The 23,940-nt window shown below is 38.8% G+C and overlaps 1 protein-coding gene across 24 annotated transcripts in view; it reads right to left on the reverse strand.

Moving 5' to 3' along the window:
• GTDC1 (glycosyltransferase like domain containing 1) overlaps positions 1 to 23,940 on the reverse strand; it is a 401,838-nt gene that overhangs the window by 20,937 nt on the left and 356,961 nt on the right. For 21 of the 24 annotated variants that reach the window (XR_006712843.1, XR_006712842.1, XM_045479710.1 and 18 more), the window contains one exon: positions 11,901 to 12,010. The exons of the other annotated variants lie outside the window; for them this stretch is intronic. Coding sequence is in view for 19 of the 21 variants with exons in the window: in XM_045479710.1 (XP_045335666.1) it covers positions 11,901 to 12,010 (110 nt within the window). In the remaining 2 variants the exon portion in view is untranslated. The remainder of the gene's footprint in view (positions 1 to 11,900; positions 12,011 to 23,940) is intronic. 24 annotated transcript variants of the gene reach the window in all.

Below are 23,940 nucleotides of genomic sequence, written 5' to 3' on the forward strand. Positions count from 1 at the left end.
ATGGGTGTTAGCATATCCGTTTTAGAGGTCAGGGAAGGCAGGTGAGATGAATCATGGAAGATGGGTTGAGCTTTGACAGGCAGAGGAGGGAGAGGGTTTAGGTAGTGACATGTGAGCTTCCTTCAGGGGACACTCACGAAGTAAGGCTAGGAAGGTAGTGGAAACCACACTGAGAAATCCAGACCAGTGAAGTTGTACTTTATTTGATAAAGGCAGGAGAAAAGGGGAAGGTGAGAGGCATGAAGCTTTAGGAAGTTCAAGTTAGCAAAGGCTTACAGGATGGAACCTTGGGCAACTGTTAGTCGGCCATAGGGTGGCTGGAATAACTGTGACAGCCTCGATCAATGGTTCTCAACTACCTGAGGGTGGAAGTTGGGATTGGAGTGCAGACAGGCAGCAGAACGATACGGCATAAAATAGGTTTTGAAAAAGCAGAATTACTATGCTTGTCGTTTTCACTGTAAGAAAGTGTCACTATCTGAGTTGTTTTTGCAGAAAGTGTCACTATGTGAAATTCCCTTGGGGGTGGGACATGCACCCCATTTTAAAAGCTGACACACCCTAATCTCCAAGATCCCTTCTAGTTCTAACTTACTTTGAATGACTTGATTTTATGGATAAGTAAACAAAGGCTGAAAGAGGAGGCGTGGCTGATCAGGGCAGTCCTGCAAGCAGTCCCTGAGCCTTATAAAATCCAGGATAGAATTCATTCCAGGGGCCCTGGGTGGCTCAGTCGGTTGAGCATCCCACTTCAGCTCAGGTCATGATCTCACAGTTCATGGTTTTGAGCCCTGCATCAGGCTCTGTGCTGACAGTGGAGAGCCTGGAGCCTGCTTTGGATTCTGTGTCTCCGTCTCATTCCATTGTACCATGTATCTGTGATGATTTCCATTTGTAAAATAGCCAAGTTGGACAAGGAGAGATATAGCTGGAAAAACTCACTAGGTTGGATCCGGATATTCACTCCCTATTTCTGCTGCTTTCTGTCAAGAGACTCCTGGGCCGATAAGGCATTGCAGGAAACAAGAGTTTGTAAGACAGGCAGGTCTTCTACCATAGTCCCTTTTTGGGGGCACATATTCTTTTGACCACAGTACACTCCAAATCATGACCATATAAAACTATAGGGATTCAAAAAGATAAAATACCAAAGCAAGGTACAAAAGCCACATTCTAAGACCTCCTATCTACCAACCTTTTGTCATATGTACACGTATACTTTAAAAAATAGGGTCTATTTCTAATTTCTTATTGGTTCATCAATGTCTTGACCTTTTCCCAGTCATTACTTAATTGCTCTATTTTCTCGAGGCTTCCCCAAGTGCACATTTCTCATAATCTTTGAAGACTCCTGTTTATGAAAATGAAAGAGCGTTTTTCTTCAGTCATGTTTTCATCGTTACAACTTTAGAGAACAATTTCTTGAGGGATGTTTTGGCAGCTGTATTCCAGAACGTATTATACTCATGGTCTTCCCCCCCGTACGATGAATAAATGAATTTGCCTAGAGAGTGGCAAAACTGACTTTTCTGGTTTTGGTAGAAAAGATAAACACTGCACTTATAGAAGATGTGGGAATAGACTTCAAGCAGGCTTCAAGTTTAGGGGAGGAACAGAAGTGACTTGTTACCAGTTACTTGTGTCTAGTGAGTCCCCTGAGCATTGGGGAGGGACAGGCAGTGGCAGAGGTAATAAGCCTTTCCTGAGAAAGGAAAAGAGAGGTTCTCAAGTCCTGAATGGGAACCTCACCCTTATTGGGGGTACAAATGAGAGCGGGGCCAGGGGAGCTGCGCTTCTAACTGGGAGCACTGCTGACTTCTGCTCTTACAGCTTCCCCGATTTCAGAGTTTGTACTCTTCATCCACAAAGCGTCTTTGGTCAGTTACACCATGGCCCCTTATGACAACAAGTGATCCCAGTGCAGTGTGATGTCTGCTTTGCAACAGATGGAATGAATATGGGTGCTCTGGGCAATTAGGACAGGAAGGGAAAGGGCAGGTAAAGGTCAAGAAGCACCAATGCAGGTGAGATTGTGCGAGGGGAAGAAAGGGTGTGCATATGCTTATGTGGGGCGGGGCAGAGGAATTTAATCAACAAGTAACACAAGACATGGAGGTGGGTAAATGCACAGATGTGCCTCGGACATGGGAAAGAGAACTGGAATTCATAAGGAATCAAGTTGGGGTTGGGGTTTGAAGAACTTCATTAGCTACCAAGGAAATTCATGTTGATCCTGCAGAAAATCTGTGAGACATATTTCTCTTGCTGTTATACTGTTGCGACTCTCTTCTTGTATGGTCTAGGTTTAGAAAGAACTCTTGTAACAGTGGGTGAATACATTGAATACCAAAATGTCCAGAGAGCTGAGATCAATCTGAAACCTCTGTGGGATTCAAGGTGCCAGAAGATTAAGGGCTACAACTGGGAGAAAGGGAACAGAAGCGAGAGCAAGACATAGGAGTATTTTCATGGGATATATTCTCTGATGTGAAATCACCCAGTCTGGGGCACCTGGGTGGCTCAGATAAGCTTCTGACTTCAGCTCAGGTCATGATCTCCTGGTTTGTGAGTTTGAGCCCCTCATCCGGCTCTGTGCTGTCAGAGCTCTGTGCTGCTTTGGATCCTCTGCCCCCCTTCTCTCTGCCTCTCCCCTGCTCCTTCTCTTTCTCTCTCAAAAACAAACAAACAAACAAACAAACAAACATTTAAAAAAAAAACTCGCCCAGTCAAAGGTTACAGTAACTTACATAGCTCAGGAAAAATATTTTATGTTGCCATCACCATACATGCAGATGTTTTCCCATAAACTGGCCAGTCTTCCTTAGGATATGCCTTTACTTTTATTCTGGGGTCCATGCAACCGCTCCATCATATTCCTTATATTTATACTTACTTCTTTACTGGTAAAATTAGAGTTTTCCCTCAAATTTGATTTACCATTTATTTCTTTGGATATCACCATCTCTAGTATTTATTAGCTGTGTGACTTTGAGCACATTATTTAAGCTAAGCCTTAGTGTCTTTGCTCGTACATAGAGGACAGTAATCGTACCTACTGGGAGGACAGCTGTGATACCAAATGAAATACCAGAGTAAAAGCCCTAGCCTTGCTCTTGGCACAGAGTAAGAGTTCGGTAAGTTAATTGTGCTTACAACGTGTTGATGCTTTTGCAAACCTTTATCTATAATATGTATTTAAAATCTATACTTAATTTCTTCTGTGATTTTTTTTGTGCATTGAAACTATTTATTTAATTTCTTGCTTTCTCTAAAAGTATATTTTACACCTGGAATATAAATTTTTATTACCCTCAGTCTGTTGGATATTAAGTTTACATACAAGTTGCATTTATCTCTGAATTCTCTACTTTCATGCTTTTGAATCTGCAAAGTACTCTTTTAAAAGTTATCACTCCATACACGTTCTGAATATGGTAGGGCATGTTTTCCTTCATGATTCGTTGGCCAGAGAATTCTTTGATATTCTGCCTATTTATTTATTTATTTATTTAATAAGAATTTTAGAAGTATGCTGTGAAGATATAGAAGGTAATATTTTGGCATCTTTATTGGAATTTTGTTAACTTAATAAATTATGTTAAGAGATATTGTCATTTTTATTATTGTATTTATTCTTTCTTGTCAAGAGCATATATGTCTGCATTTTTAGAACCTTCCTTACTTTCCCAATATATCTTGTTATTTTCTTCAGCAAAGGACTGAGAGACAGACTTCTGTCTTAAATCATATTCTTGGGAAATTGATTTCCCCAATCATACTCTTGGGAAAATACCTGTATGCTTATTATTAACAAACATGGGAAGGTGGCTCTGTCCACTGAGAATCTACCTCATCCATGCTACTTAAAAAATTTTTTTGTTAATGTTTATCTATTTTTGATAGAAAAAAAGAGACAGAGTGTGAGTGCGTGGAGGGGCAGAGAGAGGGAGACACAGAATCCAAATCAGGTTCCAGGCTCTGAGCTGTCAGTGCAGAGCCCAACATGGGGCTCGAACCCATGAATTGTGAGATCATTACCTGAGCTGAAGTCAGACACTTAACCAACTGAGCCACCCAGGGCCACTTAAATGTGGCCAATATAAATCATTTTCCTCAGCTATAAATTTGGGCTGCTAAGACTTGGTTGAACGTTTACTACATTGATGTAAAGATTATGAAGTAAGGTATTCAAAATTATTTGAAAATGTTACAATATAAACAAGGGTATGGTTTAATGAAACAATTATAAAAACATTGTTGCTTCCCAGACAGTAAGATTCTAGAGGGCAGGAACCATATCTTCTACTCCAGGTGTCCACAATATGGTGCCAGACCATGACAGGACTCAGTAAATATTTCTACATTAGGGGAATAAGTAGGTAGTAATAACATTAAAAAAAAAAAAAAAGGAAAAGGAAAGGTTTGGAGTGGCATGGTCTTGGGAAAATGAATTTATTTAATCTTACTGACACATTTCTTTCATCTCATATGGAATCATCTTACAATTCAACATTGATCAATATATTAATAAGCTTTCCTTCTGCTAGAATCCCCTTGTAGCAAAATTTTATACCTTTGTATCAATGTGATATAAGCTATTTGTGTTCCTAGAAACTTTCTACTTTTCCCCCTCTTAGTGTAGCTGCTTTTCTGAAAATGAGATCATAGCTGGGAGTGAAAAGGGAGATGGGAAGGGAGGGAAATGTTATATAATCATCCACCATTTGACTCCAGAACTAAGGAGCAGGAATATGCCAAGAGCATAGCAATAACCATTGTCATGCCAGATACTAACCAGAAGCTTTCCACATACTGTTCTTAACCTCAAATCAAAGGTGAACCAGAAGGATATCTGTCTGCCAAAACTGTAGTTGAGGTTTTTACCTTCCTTGCAATCTTTTTGGTCCCCCAATGGCAACCACTAAAACCCCTCTCCCCCACATCTGCAGTAGGGAAAGATGAACCCCTGCTGTAAGGCTTTGGTTGTTCAAAGAAAAATTGTTTAGAATTATCATTTGTGGGAAATTACTAAGTATACAAACACATTCCATTGACTTGATAACTTAAGCATTTGCTTTTTTTTTTTTTTTTTTTTTTTTAACCATCAAGGGCTAACAATGTGATCCTGTCATGAGACTTGGTCAAAACGGAAATATTTGCATTGAGGAGCTTCTGGGTTTCTGGGTTCATTTGTAACATGGAGTCTGATGGATGATTTATGTAGCAGAATGGTCCTTCAATTTTCTGAATTAAAAATACTTAAAATAATGTCAAAAATAAACCTTTGAAGTTCAGCATTATTAATATCTTCTTTGGATCCAAAATGCATTAAAGACTCACTCCACATACAGACTCTGAAGGAAGCCCATGAATGTTAGAACAAAATCTGCATGGTAGTTAAGAAAGCACTTTCCTCCAAATTAATTGTACTGAAATCCACATTATAACCCACTGCAGTGGGTAGGGCAGGTGGTTTTACTGTTATTATTTCTCTTTCTCATCTCCTACTTTGTATTCTATAGGTGGGTTAACTGAGGTTAACCGAGAAAGCTATAGGACGCAGTCCCAACCTGATCTTCTGACTTCAATTCCTATATATCAGTTTCTCAATCTTGGCATCATTGACATTTTAGGTTGAATAATTCTTTGTGGGGGTACGGGGGGGGCTTTCCTGTGCACTGTAGAATATTTAGCAGCATCCCTGGCCTCTACCCGCTAGCTGTAACACCCTACCCCAACAGTTATAACAATTAAAATGTCTCTGGACATTAACTCCATTCCCACGAGGCCGATTCGACTTCATATTGCTCTGCCTTATGGTACATGGTTGCTAGACGTGTCTTCTGACACCAGCTAGGTTGTTTCTGGCAAGAAGACTATTGGCAATACTCTAATACTTGTTAAGAGTTCTTTACTCAATGGCAATAGGCTCGCTCAGATTAAGGCAGACATCTTGGATAGGCTTGGTTTTCTCTCTAATGAGCCACAGATCATGATGCATATTAAAGAACTATAGTGGTCAACAGTGCTATTCACCAAATATTTCTGCTCTCTCCCATTCTGGGATCAAGCCCCACATCAGGCCCTACGCTGAGTGTGGGGCCTGTTTGGGATTTTCTCTCTCCCTCTGCCCCTCCCCACCTCAGAAAAAAAAAAAAAAAAAAAGAATGACTCAAAAAAGCTATAAACAATGCATCTATAAACTAGAATCAATAATCTTAATCTACCACACTTCTCAGGAAAAGGGTTATAAAAACCTTACAACAACATAATTTGAAAATAATCAACACACTTGAAAATAATCAATAGTATGGAGACTCTACAATGTTGCTCTATTACAGTTTTCAAAAGAAAGTTAATGGAGATTGTTTCATCAAAAGGGCAGTGAAACTCATTGGCATTAATGCCATTACTCAGATGTGCTAGATTTCCCTAAGAGGTCTGTGCAGAGGGAAGGAGAAGAAAGTTGGATACAAAGTAATTAAGGCACAAGCTTGCAGCTAGAAGAGAATTCTGGAGATCTAATGCGCAGCATAGTGATTACAGTCAACGATACTGTATTGTATACTTCAAGACTGCTAAGAGCCTAGAGTTTAAATGTTCTCACCACAAAAAGGAAATGATGATTATGTGATATGATAGAGATATTCAGCTAAAGCTACAGTAGTAATCATATCAAAATACATAAATGTATCAAATTAACATGCTGGACACGTTAAACTTACACAAATATTATATATAAATCATATCTCAATTAAAAAAGCCAAAAAAGAGAGTAATGAATGGTCATGCAGTCAGATTGTAAACCTTTCTTAGTTTTCCAATACATCTAAGCTTACATGTGAAAGAGAAAAGTTTAACTTACAGGCAGTGCAATCAAAATGACTTAAGCCTTCAGAGTATCAGTTTCTCTACCTATCAGGTGGGATTATAATACCTACTCCATCGAGCTTATCAGGAACGTTACAGTAAATGATGTGGCAAAGGACCAAGTAAGAGGCAAACTGTCGATAAACAGTAGCAATTAATAGCATAATAATCATTATTATTGCAATTATTGACAAGAAAACCACTTTCTTATAACTGTTAACAGCATTCAGAGTAAGTGTTCTGGCTGGTATTACAGAGTATGTAAGTTGGTTTATGATATGGGTTTTAGATATGCTAATGTAGCCTCTAGAAGAGGTAACAGACAAATACATGTATGCCTGGTAGGTAACCTTTTTGTGAAGTTCTAGATGGTGAGCTGGGGAAAAAAATAACATTTAAACTTAGAGAAACAATTTGGAAAACAAGAACACATAAAGCATTAACACAGTGGTAAAAACTACTACGTAGCTATGTGACCTTACTTAATTTCTCTGTGCCTTAGTTTCCCAACCTGAAAAAGTAGAGATAGTAATAATACTGAACAAGACAGCTATGAAAGGTTAGAGTTAACATTTGTAAATAGCTTAGAACAATGCCTGGAATACAGTGAGTGCTACATAAGTGCTTCTTAAACCGGAACAATGATAAGAACAGCTGAAAATACACAGAATGGCCTGCTAGGAAAACTTTGGAGTAAAGACTGGCAAGGTAGCCTTCCAGGAACACAACCTGGAAAGCTGCCAGGCTCGTTCATCCACACAACTCGGATTGCTTTTATGTGCAAGGTGAAGTGCTGTGACCAGGAAGAGCGCTGACTCACGTCTGGAAGGACACAGATGGACTAGAGGCTATGACAAAAAGGACTCCCAGTTGAGACTAGAAATATCATAGATAATAGGATACCCTCTTCTATGGGCTTCCACAGTATTCCCTAATTACTTCACAGCATCTTAGGCACCTGTTAGTTGTATATAAGTGTCTGCCCAAGGCAAAGCTCCCTGAGGGTGGAGACCAAGTCTTCTGCACTGTGGAAATCCTCTCCTACAATGCTCAGCAAGTATATGCTGAACTCTAGCCAAAGTTAGGTAATAAGATTGGACCTGTAACTACTGAGCACTCAGTCCTTGGGCCCCTAATGCTCCCCACCCCGCTTACAACATTCCATACTGCTCTAAACAGCTCAGCGTAAATGTGTGGGAGGGGAGACTGTGATCCCAAGAACATGGCCCTGAGAGTAAAACCTTAGTCTTTTCTGTAGTGCTGGCTTAAAACTACTCGCCAGTAAAACTGGCTGAGAAGCCTTTTGCTTAGGGACTTCCTCCAGCCACACTTCTCAGTCCATCCACAAACACCTCAATGCTGCCACAAACAGAATTGAACTCACCAGCTTTGCAAATGAGCAGAATTTTTCTTCTTCCTTCTACAGCTATCCATCTTCTAAATTCATTTCTGTGTTGTCCTTGAGAATACCTCTGTCATACATTCCTCTCACTAATCTCTCAGCCACCACCTCCAGAATTACATTTGGATTATCACTGTAATGTCTTACTGTGAACCTGCCTACATGCCACTGAAAGATAAATCTTTCTAAAATACAAGTTTCATCACACTTCTTTCCTGTTCAAGGTCTAGGTTCCTTATTTCTTACTTTTCCCTAATCTACTTTGATTATCACGATCCTCCATACTTTGGTCCTATTCTACCACACTTCTGACCAAAGCTTCCGAATTCATTTTGTGAGATTGGCATTATTCTGATACCAAAAGTAGACAAGGACATCTCACACACACACACACACACACACACACACACACACACACATTACAGGCCAATATTCCTGATGAACATAGATGTAAAATTCCTCAACAAAACAGCAGCAAACCAAACTCAGCAATACATTAAAAGGATCCCATAACTTGATCAAGTGGAACTTATTCCAGAGATGCAAGGAAAGGTCAATATCTGCAAACCAATCAATGTAATATGCCACATTAACAAAATGAAAAACAAAAATCATACGATCACTTTAATAAATGTAGAAAAAGAACTTGACAAAATTCAATATCCATGTATGAAAACTCTCAGCAAAGTGGGTAGAGAGGAAATACATCTGAACATAATAGAAGCTATAATGACAAACACACAACTAACATCATACTCACCAGTGAAAAGCTAAAACATAGAAAGCTTTTCCTCTAACATCAGAATCAAGACAAGGAGGCCCACTCTAGTCACTTTTATTCAATATGGTACTAGAAGTCCTAGGCACTGCAATTAGGTAAGAAAAAGGAATAAAAGGCATACAAATTGGACAGAAAGAAGTAAAACTGTCCCTATTTGCAAATGGCAGGATAGTATATACAGAAAACTCTAAAGAGTCTACCAAAAACTGTTGGAACTAATCAACTAATTCACTGAAGATGCTGGATACAAAGTTGATATGCAAAAACCTGTTGCATTTTTACACACTAATAACAAGCTATCAGAAATAGAATTCAAGAAAAACAATTCCATACAATCACATCAAAAAGAATAAAATATCTAGGAGGAAATTTAACCAAGAAGATGAAAGACTGAGAAAATGAAAACTAGGAAACATTGGTGAAAAAAAATTGAAGAAGACACAAATAAATGGAAACATATTCTATGCTCATGGATTGGAAGAATTAACATTGTTAAAATGCCCATACTATCCAAAGAAACCTACAGATTCACTGAAACTCCTATCAAAATTCCAGTGACATTTTTCATAGAACTAGAGCAAATAATTAGAAAATTTGTATGAAACCACAAAAGCACATGAACAGCCAAAACAATGTTGAGAAAGAATAAAGCTAGAAGGATCAGGCTCCCTGATTTCAAACTACACTACAAAGCTATAGTCATCAAAACAATATGGTATCAGCATTAAAACAAATACACAGATCAATAGAACAGCATATAGAATGTTCTAGGGAAAGAAAAGACTTTTCAGCAAATGGTGTTGGGAAAACTGGACAGCTACCTGTCCAGAATAACACTGGAGCACCATCTTAGAACACTATAAATATTAATTAAGTCAATATGGATTAAAGTCTCAAGTGTAAGACCTGAAGCTATAAAACTCCTAGGTGAAAACATGGGGAGTAAGCTCCTTGATGTTGGCCTTAGTGATTTTTTTTTGGCTCTGACTCCAAAAACAAAGGTAAACAAATGGGACTACATCAAACTAAAAAGCTTCTCCACAGCTAAGGAAGCCATTAACATAATGGAATGGCAACCAATGAATGTGAGAAGATAACTGCAAATCATATATCCAATAAGGGGTTAATACTGAAAATATAGAAAGAACTCTGCTCAATGACAAAAAAAGAACCCAAAAATATGATTAAAAAAATGACAGAAAATCGGAATAGACATTTTTCCATACAGATGACTAACAGACACATGAAAAAGATGCTCAACATCACTAGGCATCAGGGTAATGCAAATAAAAAGCATAATGAGATATCTCCTTATACCTATCAAAATGGCTATTATCAGAAAGACAAGAAATAACAAATGTTGGCAAGGATGTGGAGAAAAGAGAACACTCATATACTATTGGTGGGAATGTAAGTTGGTGCAGCCACTATGGAAAACAGTATGGAGGTTCCTCAAAAAAATTAAAGATAGAGCTACCATATGATCCAGCAATTCCACTACAGGGTATTTATCCAAAGAAAACAAAAATCCCAATTTGAAAAGATGTATGCGTCCCTATGTTCATTGTGGCATTATGTACAATAACCAAGATATGGAAATAAACTAAATGTCCACTGACGGATGGATGGATAAAGAAGACTTGGTACACGTACACACACGCACACACGCACACACACACACACACACACACACACACACACACACACACCCCTCTCACAGTGGAATACAACTCAGTCATAAAAAATGAGATCTTGATATCTGCAACATGGTAGACCTTAAAGGTATTATGGTAACTGAAGTAAGTCAGAGAAAGACAAATATTGTGTGATTTCACTTATATGTGTCATCTAAAAAACAAAACAAACAAAACAACCTCCCCACCCCTGCCCAGACTCCTAGATACAGAGAACCGTTTGGTGGTTGCCAGAGGGGACGTGGGTTGGGGGAGGATATGGATGAAGGAGATTAAGAGGTATAAAGTTGCAGTCACAAAATAAGTAAGTCATAGGGATGTAATGTACAACATGGAGAATATACTCAATGATATTGCATTAATTTGGGAAGGTGACAGATTCTAACTAGATTTACAGTAGTGTCTATTTCCACAATGTATACAAATGTCAGATCACTATCGTATCAGTATAATACCATAAGTAATATAATACCGTATGTCAATTATTCCTCAATTAAAATAATACGAGCAATTAAGTGCTTATGAAAGGGGTCAGAATGCTCATCTCACTGACCCGAACATGCCCACTGAGGATGAAGGTGAAGGAAATGGTTCTGAAAAGGCTCCATGTGGCATTAGGGATGAGAAGGCCTGCTGCTATCAGCTTCAGAGTTTCGTTTGTTTTCTCAACTCAGTAAGCAAGGCACGGGCCAATGACAACTAGGATGTGGACTGTGGGCTACTCCACATTACAAGCCTGATGCCAAAATGCTTCACACAGTCCACCTCAACAGATGGTAATGTATTTCGGCTATTACCAACGTGAGGAGGATTCAAACCAGTGACCCCAGGGGTGAGAGGTTGTACATCCAATTACAAATTCCCGCTTTCCTTAAGTGTTAAGATGCCTAAAGCAATATATTTTATTTACATCAAGTTACATTGTATAAACTATATTTGATAAAAGAGATGACTTCACGTTCTCAACTTAAATCAAAGAATGCTTACTTAAGTATTTTTTTAATTGAATCACACTTTAATGCCATCGTATAATCTTTTGGTTAACAGTGCTCATCTTGATTATTCTGACAAAGGGAAACATGGAAATTAATACTTCAGTTGTAGAGCTTATGTCATCTATAAAATTACACATTAGAAAATTCAAAAGAGATACCTGGGACATCTGTGAAGGTTTCTCCAAGGACAGACACATGGAAATTGAGTCCTAAGTCCTTAAGGTGCATTAATACCTTAAAAAAACTCTCTGGATCTTTATCATGTTCCCTGGAAATAAACACACAAAATATAACTCGTGAAACCTTAGGGTATGCGTCAGGAACGATGTTTTCACTTCTCACAGTATCAATTCCTTTCGTGGTCTATTGCCAGTTAAGGGAGCTTCTGACATCCATGCAGAGATTTTCCCCTATAACCTTAAATTGTAGCATCGGCATTGAGTGATTTCATGAACGTAACTTCTCTCTCATGAATCAAAACCCAGTTCTATTGAAATCTTAAGGCTCCGCAGCCTTTTATGAAAGGAGAAATCTATCTTGTTTTTCACATTTTTTTGGTTAGACTATAGAAAGTCTAGTGTATTTTCCTTTCTCCTAAAATGGTTAATTTTCCACTTAACATGGGTTTTGAACAAAAGAAAAGACCAGTCTTCAAAGGACGATTCTCTACTGATCATGAGAACGTACCAAAGATGTTTTTCATTTTCATGGGTCTGAATACCTTCCTCTCACATTTACTCAGTCCCTTTGTGCCCACAAGGAACGCACAATTTAGGGAGCGAGATTACAGACTCTCTCACTAATCTCTCATTTTAAATAATTGAATGGAGAATTATAAATACATCAAAAGGGGGTAGGCCTGAGTCTAAGTCCGCTGAGTATTAACTCAGGAGTGGAGGTTAGTCAACTCATAAAAGAATAGTAATAAAGATAATTCTTTCATTTAGTAGAGGCTTTGAAAAACATGGATTATTTTTGTTTGTTTAGCTTGTCAGTCTTCTTTATAATGATAGAATGAGGGGCTAAAGGACACTAAAATTAAAAAAAATTCATCAGTTCAAGAAATCACATTAAAATGAAATGAGTTATTTTTTACATTCTAAGGTGTGAATGTTTCAGTATTTCTTACATTTAATTGCACTGTTTTAAATTATCTTATTTCAGACAGATGTGGACCAGATGTCTTCAAAATATTTGTTTTTTTATTTATAATTCAGAATTTTAACTTATTTTTTTATATTGCAGAGAAATAGTTATATATCAGCAATTGAATTTCTCATTTACCAACTAATTATGTAAAATAAATCTGTAAATTGATCAAACTGCTATATGAAATATGAAAATTACATCATTCAGGAAATCTCATGAAAAATGACATCTGCAACCCTAAATGTGTTAATTCACAATTCAGTCAATATTTTCAGTATCAAGAATTAAAACAAATGCATCTTCTGATTAACATTTTAAAACAGCATTTATAATTTTATGGAATTATAAGAGCTTATAGAATTTGAGTTCTGTAACAACTTATTTTAAGCTCTGTATCTCTTGTTTTGAGTTACTTCAAATAATAAAGAATGCAATGGCAAAATGTTCATCGCTTTTTAAAATGATGCATATTACATACATGTACCACTGGGAAGTTTCTGGATAGTTCTCATATATACTGTATATGCTGTGGGCAAGAACAAAGACTCAAAAGAGTTTGAAAGAATACACCATATGCCGTCTTCAACCATATCAATCAAAAAGCTGCCACCTAATCTGTAATATGTTCTTTTAGTCTGATTCTCTTGGAAATACTTAGATGAAAAGAATGGAAATAACATAACGTAATATATCTTAAAGAGAGAGGAAGACTGTAGGGAAATCTAGCCACTCTGTTGCCTAAATTTTTCATTCTGAGTTTCAAAAATTTGGGCTACAGATCCTAAAGATAATATTTATTCTAAATATTTCCTGCTGTTTTGTTTGTTTATTTGTTTTGTATTAAACTTAAAATAGATGTGGTTTGGGCTGGGAGGAGGTTTAATTGGGGAGAAGCTTTCCCCCAATATGAAAAGATTGCAATATGAGTATTTTCAAGGCAGCAGGGTTTATGGACCTATATTTTCAGTGTTGCTATAAGAGATAAATGAATTACAATCCTACCGCTTCCTTTTGATTTTTAAAAATATTTTCATTCAATTTATTTAAATGAAAAATAAGGCAGCTGACCCATTTCTTTAGATATTTTTATAGGTGGACAATAGCTTTCATATTCAACAGTCACTTTGCATAAGAACACAAAAGAGATTTGTATGAATCCCTCTCTTGTTTAAAGTATAATATATGGACGAATGTAAAGTGAGATTTTTCTTCCCCAAAATTATCCCTCAGGAAAAGAGGCATTTTATACTAAAGTCCTTCTAATGTCTCTCATGATACTGGGCACTCCCTCAGTTACTTTATTTTGAATAAAGTACTGTTTAGGGAAGTTGCATTAACCTGAAACAATGCCTACTGGTGAGAGTTTTGGATGGTGTTAGCAGTCATTCACTTGACGAAACTGGTAAAAACAGAAGCAAAGGCATATATTACTACTAACTTAGTAATTGTTTTGAGAGGCATGACCTAACAGTTCAAAGTGTTGGGTGTTGCTTAAAACAAGTATTTTAAAGATCACTGAAACAAGTAATAGAATAAGTGGTTATCAGAGATTGTGAGTACTAAGTGGGTTTTTAGAGCTGAGGAAAAGATTTCCAGTGATGACAGTTTCCCAAGTCTTGCACCCCAAGCAGCTTAGACGGGGTTCCAGATGACACGTGCTGGAAACATGCCAGCTTCCTGAAAAGATGGCACCCACCATACTGATGTCAAGAATGCATGGGAGGGGGAGTTGGGCTAAAACTGCTTCATGAAATTTAAGGGTGGGAAAAGAGCAATACTTCTAAAATTATTTTATATCATGGTATGTGGTTTAAAGCACTATTTATGTCTAAATTAATAGATTACATATAAGTAGATACTTTATTTCATTTACATCCCTCAAAGTGACATAGTCAATTTTGCTAAAAATTTTTCTCAGTTTTCTTCTTAGAAAAATGGGTGATTTCTTAACATTCAGATGATCGTTAAAGATGTTGTGCACAGGGGCGCCTGGGTGGCTGTCAGTTAAGCGTCCAACTTCGGCTCAGGTCATGATCTCACGGTTCATGAGTTCAAGTCCCATGTGGGGCTCTGTGCTGACAGCTCAGAGCCTGGAGCCTGCTTCTGATTCTTTGTCACCCTCTCTCTCTGCCCCTCCCCTGCTTGCACTCTGTCTCTCTCTCTCCCAAAAATAAATAAATATTAAAAAAAAGATGTTGTGCACAGATATTTCGCCACAGCCATATATTAAGGCATGAATGGCAGTCAGTGGCAGGACTCAATATGCTTTGCTGAGTGAGGAACACATTCCAAATATCCAATGGGTCATCCATGGTTTATCCTTGAGGGGTTGTGCTATAGATGTTTCTTTTTTTGTGTGTGTGTTTTCTATTGTTTAATATAGAGTTTTAAGTATAAATGATTTTTAATGCTTTTAAGGAACTACCCCTTTCTAACATTCTGCCATAAAATTGCATTCATAGGATTTTTGCCTAACTTTATACCATTTTCAGTATTTATAGTAGCTTAATTCCTCATTTCTTGTGATACCTCTACATCTGACAGCTGCCCGTCGAGCACACTTGATTGATCATAAAACATTCTCGAAGATGAGTCAAAGTCCAAGCTTCCCACAATCCCCCACACTCTTGAATAGGTAAGAATGAAACAGTCTGGCTGGGAACGAGTTTCTCAGCAGCCCAACTATGGCAGAAGCGACCAGCACGGAAATATTTCAGGCTTACTGGAAGCAGCAGATATAGCAAGAACAGCTTTTATTCCCAAATATTATTCAGAACATTTGAAAAGCATAAACTGTTTCCATGTGTTTTTTCTTCCTATATCTGTTCTCTCTCTGTTGCCTTTCCCGTTTAGTTTTGTAGAGCTAAATTTCTTCTTATTCCTCATTTAACATTCGTTCAGTAAATATTTATTGAGGATTTCTAAGTTCTCCATACTTGTCACTTACACTAAACTGTTACCCTTTCCTATTTTCCCACATAACTTTATACTTATGGAATGCAATCTCTTTGATCTAGTTCCTTGTATTGCCTGGGCAGAAAACTGGCTCTTTACCCACACTATTGTTTCCCAGCAGCATGTCACTCTGGACTGAGAGCTCCATGAGGGAAAGATAAGTAATGTCTGTTTTGTTCACTATAAGTACCCAGTGCCTTGCCAAGTAGTGGTAGACTTCACTTATGTTCATCAATATCCAGTTCTTTTCTCGTCTGGGCACACAGAAGACTCTGCGCTCAACCCCTCCCAGGAGGGGAGGCCAGAGACCTAGTTCCGGTCAATGGGTTGCAAGCTGATTTGTGTTACTTCTGGGTAGAAGTATCTAAGAGCAGTTCTGGATAGCACTTTCTCGGGTGCAGTGATCCTTGAGGAGGTCTTGTGTTGAGATCATTAGGGTAAGAGTAAAGCAGTCTGGACTGCCACATGGAGGCAAAGCCACCTACTTACTCAATAAGTAAACTTAGTGAGATGGGGAGGGATGTTCGTTACTGCAGCATAGTGTGGCCTATGCTGACTACTACATTATCTGTGGCACAAAATGAGCTGCTGAGAAAATATGTGTTGAATAAATGAAAGTATGGAAAAAATGAGTGACATTTGTAGAGCTCCTGTCATGCTCAGGATCCCATGCCAGGCACCTGATCACAATCTTAGTTAAGCCTCTCAACAAGTCGTCAAACACAATTATTCCTCCATTTAAGATCACACAGAAGACACTGAGTCTGCATTTGAAATCATGTCTCATCAACTGAAAGTCATTCTCTTTCTATACAGATAGTCTTTGATTCTTTATTTCTTTTATTTCTTTCTTCCTACATATAACGAGAGAAAAAGAGCACCTTCAGTCTGTGGTTTTGTTTCCAGACCATCAAGCCCTGGACATACCTTGGATTCTAGTGACTTGAGGTTAGAACCCATTGGATAAAAGATGGCAATCAGAATATGTGGAAGTAATATAAAATTATGATCTCTCTAACATCATGGTCTCTAACTTCTTTCCCTTTCTGATACTCTACTAACCTCCGTCTCTGCTTCCTCATCATCATGTACTGCTTTATTTCCAAATTCAGTGACATGTTCCTTGTTCAAAAACATAAAGCTTCCATTTATTACCCTGCGTTAGTTGTCACGACCATTTACTTTTCTGCTGTCCTTTCTAGGGCCATAAACTTTTTGTTCCCCTCCATACGTCTGATGTACCAAGAATCAGTTCTAGTTTCCCTCCGCATGTGCTGCTTCTGCTTCTCCGATGCTGCTTCAAATAGGATCCAACCAATACTTTTAGCCACCAACTTCTTGACTTCTCTCTCTGTCTCTCTCAGATGTTACTAGTGCTGCTCTCTAACTCCACCAGGCCTCCCCACCATGGCTGACCAAGACCAAGAGTATCCACTGTGGCTCTCTCTGAATACCGCTCATACTGCATTCTGTCCTTCAACTTGACTTTTAGAGGAAGAGTGAAATGTGCACTGCAGAGAAAAGTGGCTCTGCCACTGACCGGCAGTATGACTGCAGGTATGTTCATAACCTCATACAACCTCAGTTTATTCATCCTTAAAATGGGATACCAATAATACCCACATTAAAAAAAAAATTGGTTGTTTGGAATGAAGAAATGCCTGGCACCCTGGAGATATACAATAAGCTCTCATTCTCTTCTCTTTGGTATTTGTAGTATTTTAATATTTAAGAGATGATGTTAATCAATTTATTCCATCTGCTCTCCTCCCCAGCACACTCGAGATGCTAAGATATTTTATGTTCATTGCTTCAGAAAAAGCATGGGCCCGGCGTGGGGGCCTCCAGCGCTCACACACAAAAAAGGGGGCGATCTTCTCGGTTGATTACAGGAGCAAAAATGCACGTAGAAATGGCAAGGACTTCAGACAGGAGCGAGTATTTAAGCCAAATGCCACATGAGTGTAGCAAACACCCTTCCGCCCCGTGTCGCCGTTTCACCTCCAGATAAGAAACACGAAGGACTGGTGGAGGAGAGGTGAGGGGAAAGCACTTTGAAAGTCGCAGAAACCTCGCACTATACTTCCTGGTTTAGAACCTTGAGGGGGAAGCACGGCTGCAGACAGTGAATGTCTGAGTGCGTGTATCTAGGCAGACAGCACTGGGGACGCGTGTGAGAGATTCCCGAGCTGTGGTAGGCAGGAGGGTGGAACCATGGTTCCTGTGAATGTCATGGAAGAATCACAGAGCAGCTGGCAGACAGACAGAAGCAAGGGATCCCTCAGCTGTGGCCTGTGAGGAAGGGGGACCAGGAAAATGGAAGACAGGATCTTGAACTACTTGAGCTTTCTGGCACCCTAGTGCAATGGGCCGCTGCACAGAAATTAAGTTATAGAAAAATAAAATTCTAATTTATGCATATCAGGGTTTCATGCCATCTGCACATTCATATTCTCATCTTTCCTTTTAATAGCAGAGGGAGAGCTGTCTGTCTTTCAAAATCCAAAGTCCATTAGAGCTGTAGATCTTCCACTAGCTTCTTGTTGAGACACCTGTGTTCTTGCATCCAATTTCCTTCCTAAAGCCTCTGATTCTATTCCCTTCTCTACAATTCTTCACTCATGTCTTTGCATTTTTAAGTGACCCCTCCTACCCGATAACATTTATTGACAATAAGAGTTCCAATAATGTACTATTTCTAGGTGACTTTTCACAGGTCATCTCATCTTAGAACATGAGCTATGTCTGTCTTTCCTCCTTCCTGTGCTTTCCCTACAACTCTGCTCCCATCTCTGCACTCTCTTGGCTGAAACTGTCCTTTAACAATACCAAGTCCCACCCCTGCTCCATTCATTCTCAGGCTTCCCATGTTTTTGCTCTTACGATTCACAGCAGTGACCACTCTGCTTTCTTAGAAATGACCCTTGCTGGTTTTCCAAATAGTGTATTTAGACTACAACCCAATGACCCTCTCCCCAGTTAAATCTTCCCACCCATTCCATCGAGATGGCCATCCAGTGAAAACAAATCATTTCCTTGCCATTAGGTCCCACAACAGGATTACCTTTAAAATCTCCCCATTGGGGGCGCCTGGGTGGCGCAGTCGGTTAAGCGTCCGACTTCAGCCAGGTCACGATCTCGCGGTCCGTGAGTTCGAGCCCCGCGTCGGGCTCTGGGCTGATGGCTCAGAGCCTGGAGCCTGTTTCCGATTCTGTGTCTCCCTCTCTCTCTGCCCCTCCCCCGTTCATGCTCTGTCTCTCTCTGTCCCAAAAATAAATAAACGTTGGAAAAAAAAAATAAATAAAATCTCCCCATTGCTAAAAACATACAGCCCCCAGGTTGTTTCTCTGCAACAGTGATTTCCTCTCTTCCTGGATACTGTATACAATAATTTCACTCAGCTATCTAATTCATCAATAAGCTCTCCTTCTCTGCAACTTTGGCCAGGAAGCCTGCAGATACCCATGCCTCAAAGAACTGGCAGGCCGTGAAAAACCTTAATTAAGATGAAGTGGGTCTTCCCCATTTTGGGGATGTTACTTAAGTGGCATCCACTTATTACACATACTTCTTTTTTGAAGTTTATTTACTTATTTAAAGAGAGGGGAGGGGGGCAGAAAGAGAGGGAGAGAGAGGATCCCAAGCAGGCCCAGCACTGTCAGCGCAGCACATGACCTGAGCCGAAATCAAGAGTCAGACACTTAACTGTATGAGCCACATACTTTTAAACCATCATGATGTACGTAATTACTTCTTCCCCGTAGACCTGGGAGGTTCTATGGAACTAAACTCTTTCCCCAGTTCATCACTAAGACTTCCTATTTCCCTCTATAGTAAAGTTGCTCCTTGTGAAATGTGGTGACTGGGGCTGTAATTTGAAACTGACTAATCATTTATATTTTCTTTTGAATTATAACATTTCTAAGGCATGTAGGGACACATTCAAAACTGCTTGCTAGTTACCCTGAGAACTACCCCATCAGTCCACCTCCTATAGTTAGAGACTTCTTCCAGGGTTCAGTCTAGGAAACTCTCTGATGTCCCTGAGAACTGTGTTTCTACCTCTCATACAGGAAAGTACATTATTCTTGTTCCCTATTTTACCCTGTCAGGAAGCTTCCAGTCAGATTTTAAAGGGCTCACTCAATCTCAGGGGTGCCTTGGTCGCTCAGTTGGTTGAGTGTCTAACTTTGGCTCAGGTCATGATCTCACGGTCTGTGGGTTTGAGTCCCACGCTGGGCTTTGCACTGACAATGAGAAGTCTGCTTGGGATCCTCTCTCTCCCTCTCTCTCTCTCTCTGCCTCTCCCCTGCTCACACTGTCTCTCTTTCCCAAAAATAAATGAACATTAGAAAAAAAAATTAAGCTGAATCTCAGCGTCGGTGAGATGGAAATAATAGTGCTGAAAGTATAATTAATAATAATAATAACAACAACAACAACAACAACAAACAATGCCTCACTGGCTGGGCTCATTAGTAGAAAAAGTATTTCAGGGAACAGAATCCGTGATCTTGAGATAAATTGAATTTACTCAGTGTGAACTTTCACAAGAAAATAGACCACATTTTTTTTTAAAAAAGAACATAAAAAAGAACTGAAGCTCAGAGACCTATTGGACAACAGAAGAGCCAACATTTGGAGCATTGGCATTCCAGGAGGTGACTCTTAATAATTTCTTGCAACTGCATGTGATTCTACAATTATTTTACTACCTATTTCCATTAAAAAAAACCCATGCTTATTGTAATAAAATACAAATAATTCAGAAATATATGGTGCCTCCACTGAAAGCCCCTATTCCTTACTCTTCCTGATTTTACTCTTTGGGTGGAACCACTACTTTACAGGTGTTTGGTGCGTAGGGTTCCTGACCTATTTCTAGGCAGACGCAAACACATAACATTTGTGTGTGTGTGTTTGTAAATATACCTTCCTCGTTTTATAAACATGAGAACAGTACCAGTCACTCTGCACTTTCCATTTTCACTAGCTACATGATAGATATGGATCTCCATCAGTGCATATAGATATTTAATTTCAAAATGTTTACCTCGTATTTCATAATTTTAAGTAAATTCTTCTCTTCATGGACACTTGTTTCCTATTTTTTGGTGTTTCAACTAATACTAAAAGTGACATCTAGCACTTTTTATAACATTCAAATTTCTCTTTTGTAGAATCCTTAATTCTTTCTTGTTTTTCCTCTTGTCCTACAAATGCAGCCATCCCACATCTCTAACCAAGGCCCTTTCCCCCCTTCCTACAATGTTCGCTGTACTTCTGGAACTATCCTAGTTTCAAAGTTGCACCTGCTTTACCTTCTGCTACGTTGCAAGTTCCACAAGGGCAGAACTCATGCCTTTGTTTCCCAATATTCCCCATGTCTAGAACAAGGCCGGGCATACAATGTAAAAAGTTATTACTCAAAACTGACTCTAAATCTAGATCATCTCTTGTGAATCTAATCTTCTTATTCCCATCTACTGTAGATTATGATTTTACCATTTATATAACCAGGTGGATAGTCAGAATCTTCACTTGGCCCTTCTGATGACAACTCATCTATAATACTTAAAAACTAAACTGCCCTGCCAAACAGCATTAATGACCAAATTCCTTTCTGGTATCGGTATGTCCTTATTCTTCCAGTATTCCAGGATTTCAAGCCTGACACATTATTGAATGCAAGGAAGCTGCTTCCAAACTTGTCCTGCCAATCAACTTATTACCAACTTTGCCATTTTTTCCTATACAAGTAATTTAAGAGTTGTTTGATCATTTCCACTTTTTTCTTAAAAAATTTTTTAAATCTTTATTTTTGAGAGAGAGAGAGAGAGAGAGAGAGAGAGAGAGAGACAGAGCGTGAGCAGGGGAGGAACAGAGAGAGGAGACACAGAATCTGAAGCAGGTTCCAGGCTCCAAGCTGTCAGCACAGAGCCGGATGAGGGGCTCAAACCCATGAACTGCGAGATCATGACCTGAGCCAAGGTCGGATGACTGAGCCATCCAGGCGCCCCGATAATTTCCATTTTTAAAGTACAATGTTATCACTTCGTACCTTTATACCACCACTGAGCTTCAGACCCTCTCCCCTTCTGCCAATTCAGCTTTCAAAACATTGTTCAATTATCCTCTTCAACATGATTTTCCTTAGCTAGCTCTTCTCTACAGTAACTAAAAGCCATTATATTGAAATTAAGCTGCCCTCCAACATTTAGATACTTCCATCAACCATTTACCCTTGCTATTATCCCAAATAAGCACTGGTATTCATTTAAAAAAATTTTTTTAATGTTTTTATTTATTTTTGAAGGAGAGAGAAAGAGAGAGAGAGAGAGAGAGAGAGAGAGAGAGAGAGAGAGAGAGAGAAAATGAGCGGGGGAGGGGCAGAGAGAGAGGGAGACACAGAATCTGAAGCAGGCTCCAGGCTCTGAGCTGTCAGCACAGAGCCCGATGCAGGGCTCGAACCCACAAACTGGGAGATCATGACCTGAGCTGATGCCGGATGCTCAACCGACTGAGCCACCCAGGCGCCCCAGCACTGGTATTCATATTCATTTTCATCTTCTCCCTTTGTCTCTGTTGTTCACAATCCACAGCTCTTGTGCCTGCAGTTTTTGAGAATGGAACATGTTCTCTCCCTCATTCTGCCGCTCCTTGTCCATTGTCTCTCTCACTGACTTGAAATTTATTGTTACTAGTAGTCACCCCTGTGACATCCCATCTCACTCTGAATCACTCCAATATCAACATTCATACACACTGATGATGATTTCATGAAGTGCTTTTACGTTATTTCATAATTATTTGTATGCTGTCCCCTTATAATAATTAGTCTGGAAGTCCCACAACATCAGAGAAACTCTTTGACTCAGAAGTTGGCAGGTACTCAAAATATGACTTTGAAATGAATGAATGATGGTTCTGTCATGGCCGAATAGAGACAGTTATATTTTTAAAACTATGCTAGGATAGGTCTATTAAATGACATGAAGGATCATGTTTTTTTTTTTTAATGGAGAATTAAACATGGTCTGCATTATTAGATGTCTTTCATCGAAATGGATTTCAATTCTTAATAACAGGTTTTCATATTCAGTTGTGGACATTTTGTCACATCTAGAAATGACAAGGTCTTCAATCAGTGGGAAAGAATCTTAACTTGAAGAGAAAAATCCACTCCTAAACCTCATTCTGATTTAAAAAAATGTTAAAATAAAAATGGACAGTGATTCATAAGAAATTCCTCCAATGGGAGGGATTGGAGAAAGTGCAAAAATGGAGAAAAATGCAAAATTTCTGTCCATTTCATATATTATGTCTTGTTTCTAGACCCACAGAAGACTGCTGTGTTTTTTGGCTGACACAGAGATCCCCTAGAAGAGACAGTCTCCCTTACTCAGCAGCGACTGCTAAGCGCACCAGATTGTCATGGCAATGACTGTGGGAAAGTAGGAACACAATATGGAATGTCTGTTCTAGAAAGACCTGCTCAAAATGATGTGTTCTTGTTGCTACATATGTTGCGTTTTTTCATTTTATAAACAGGATTAATTATGTATCTCCTCCTTTTTCTTACATTCTTATAAATGGAATTAATCTGTATTTTTCTACTTAGTCCCTTTTACGATGTCATAAAAGAAAAAAAGTTCAGCCCCAAACCTCGTTACTCTAGTCTTTTGTTGCTTGTGATTTAAAGTTATTAAGAACTACTCACATTAGGTACCAAAGGTACACTAATTTCTCATATGAAAAAGAATAAAAGATTCTGAATATTGTAATAAATTAACTATATTGCTCAAGAAAGGTACTCCAGAATGGGAAGTCTCATGAACCAAAGTCTTAATTAATTAAAAATACTTACGGTTAGTGGGTATCAGAACAAATGATTTCTGGTAAAGAATGGATAATAAAGAGCAGTCAACTATGGTATATAGTGTATTCGGTGAAAGATCATTTTCACTCAATAGTGTGCTTTAGAAGCATATGTAAACCCAAAAGAAGGAAAGAAGATGCTTCTCAAAAGCTCATAATAACCAATTCATTTATGAGTATAGTTCTAAAGGTGAGTTTTGTCAGAAGAAATGAAGT

This window comes from Leopardus geoffroyi, chromosome C1 (assembly GCF_018350155.1).
Source record: "Leopardus geoffroyi isolate Oge1 chromosome C1, O.geoffroyi_Oge1_pat1.0, whole genome shotgun sequence".
Classification (NCBI taxonomy): Eukaryota; Metazoa; Chordata; class Mammalia; order Carnivora; family Felidae; genus Leopardus; species Leopardus geoffroyi.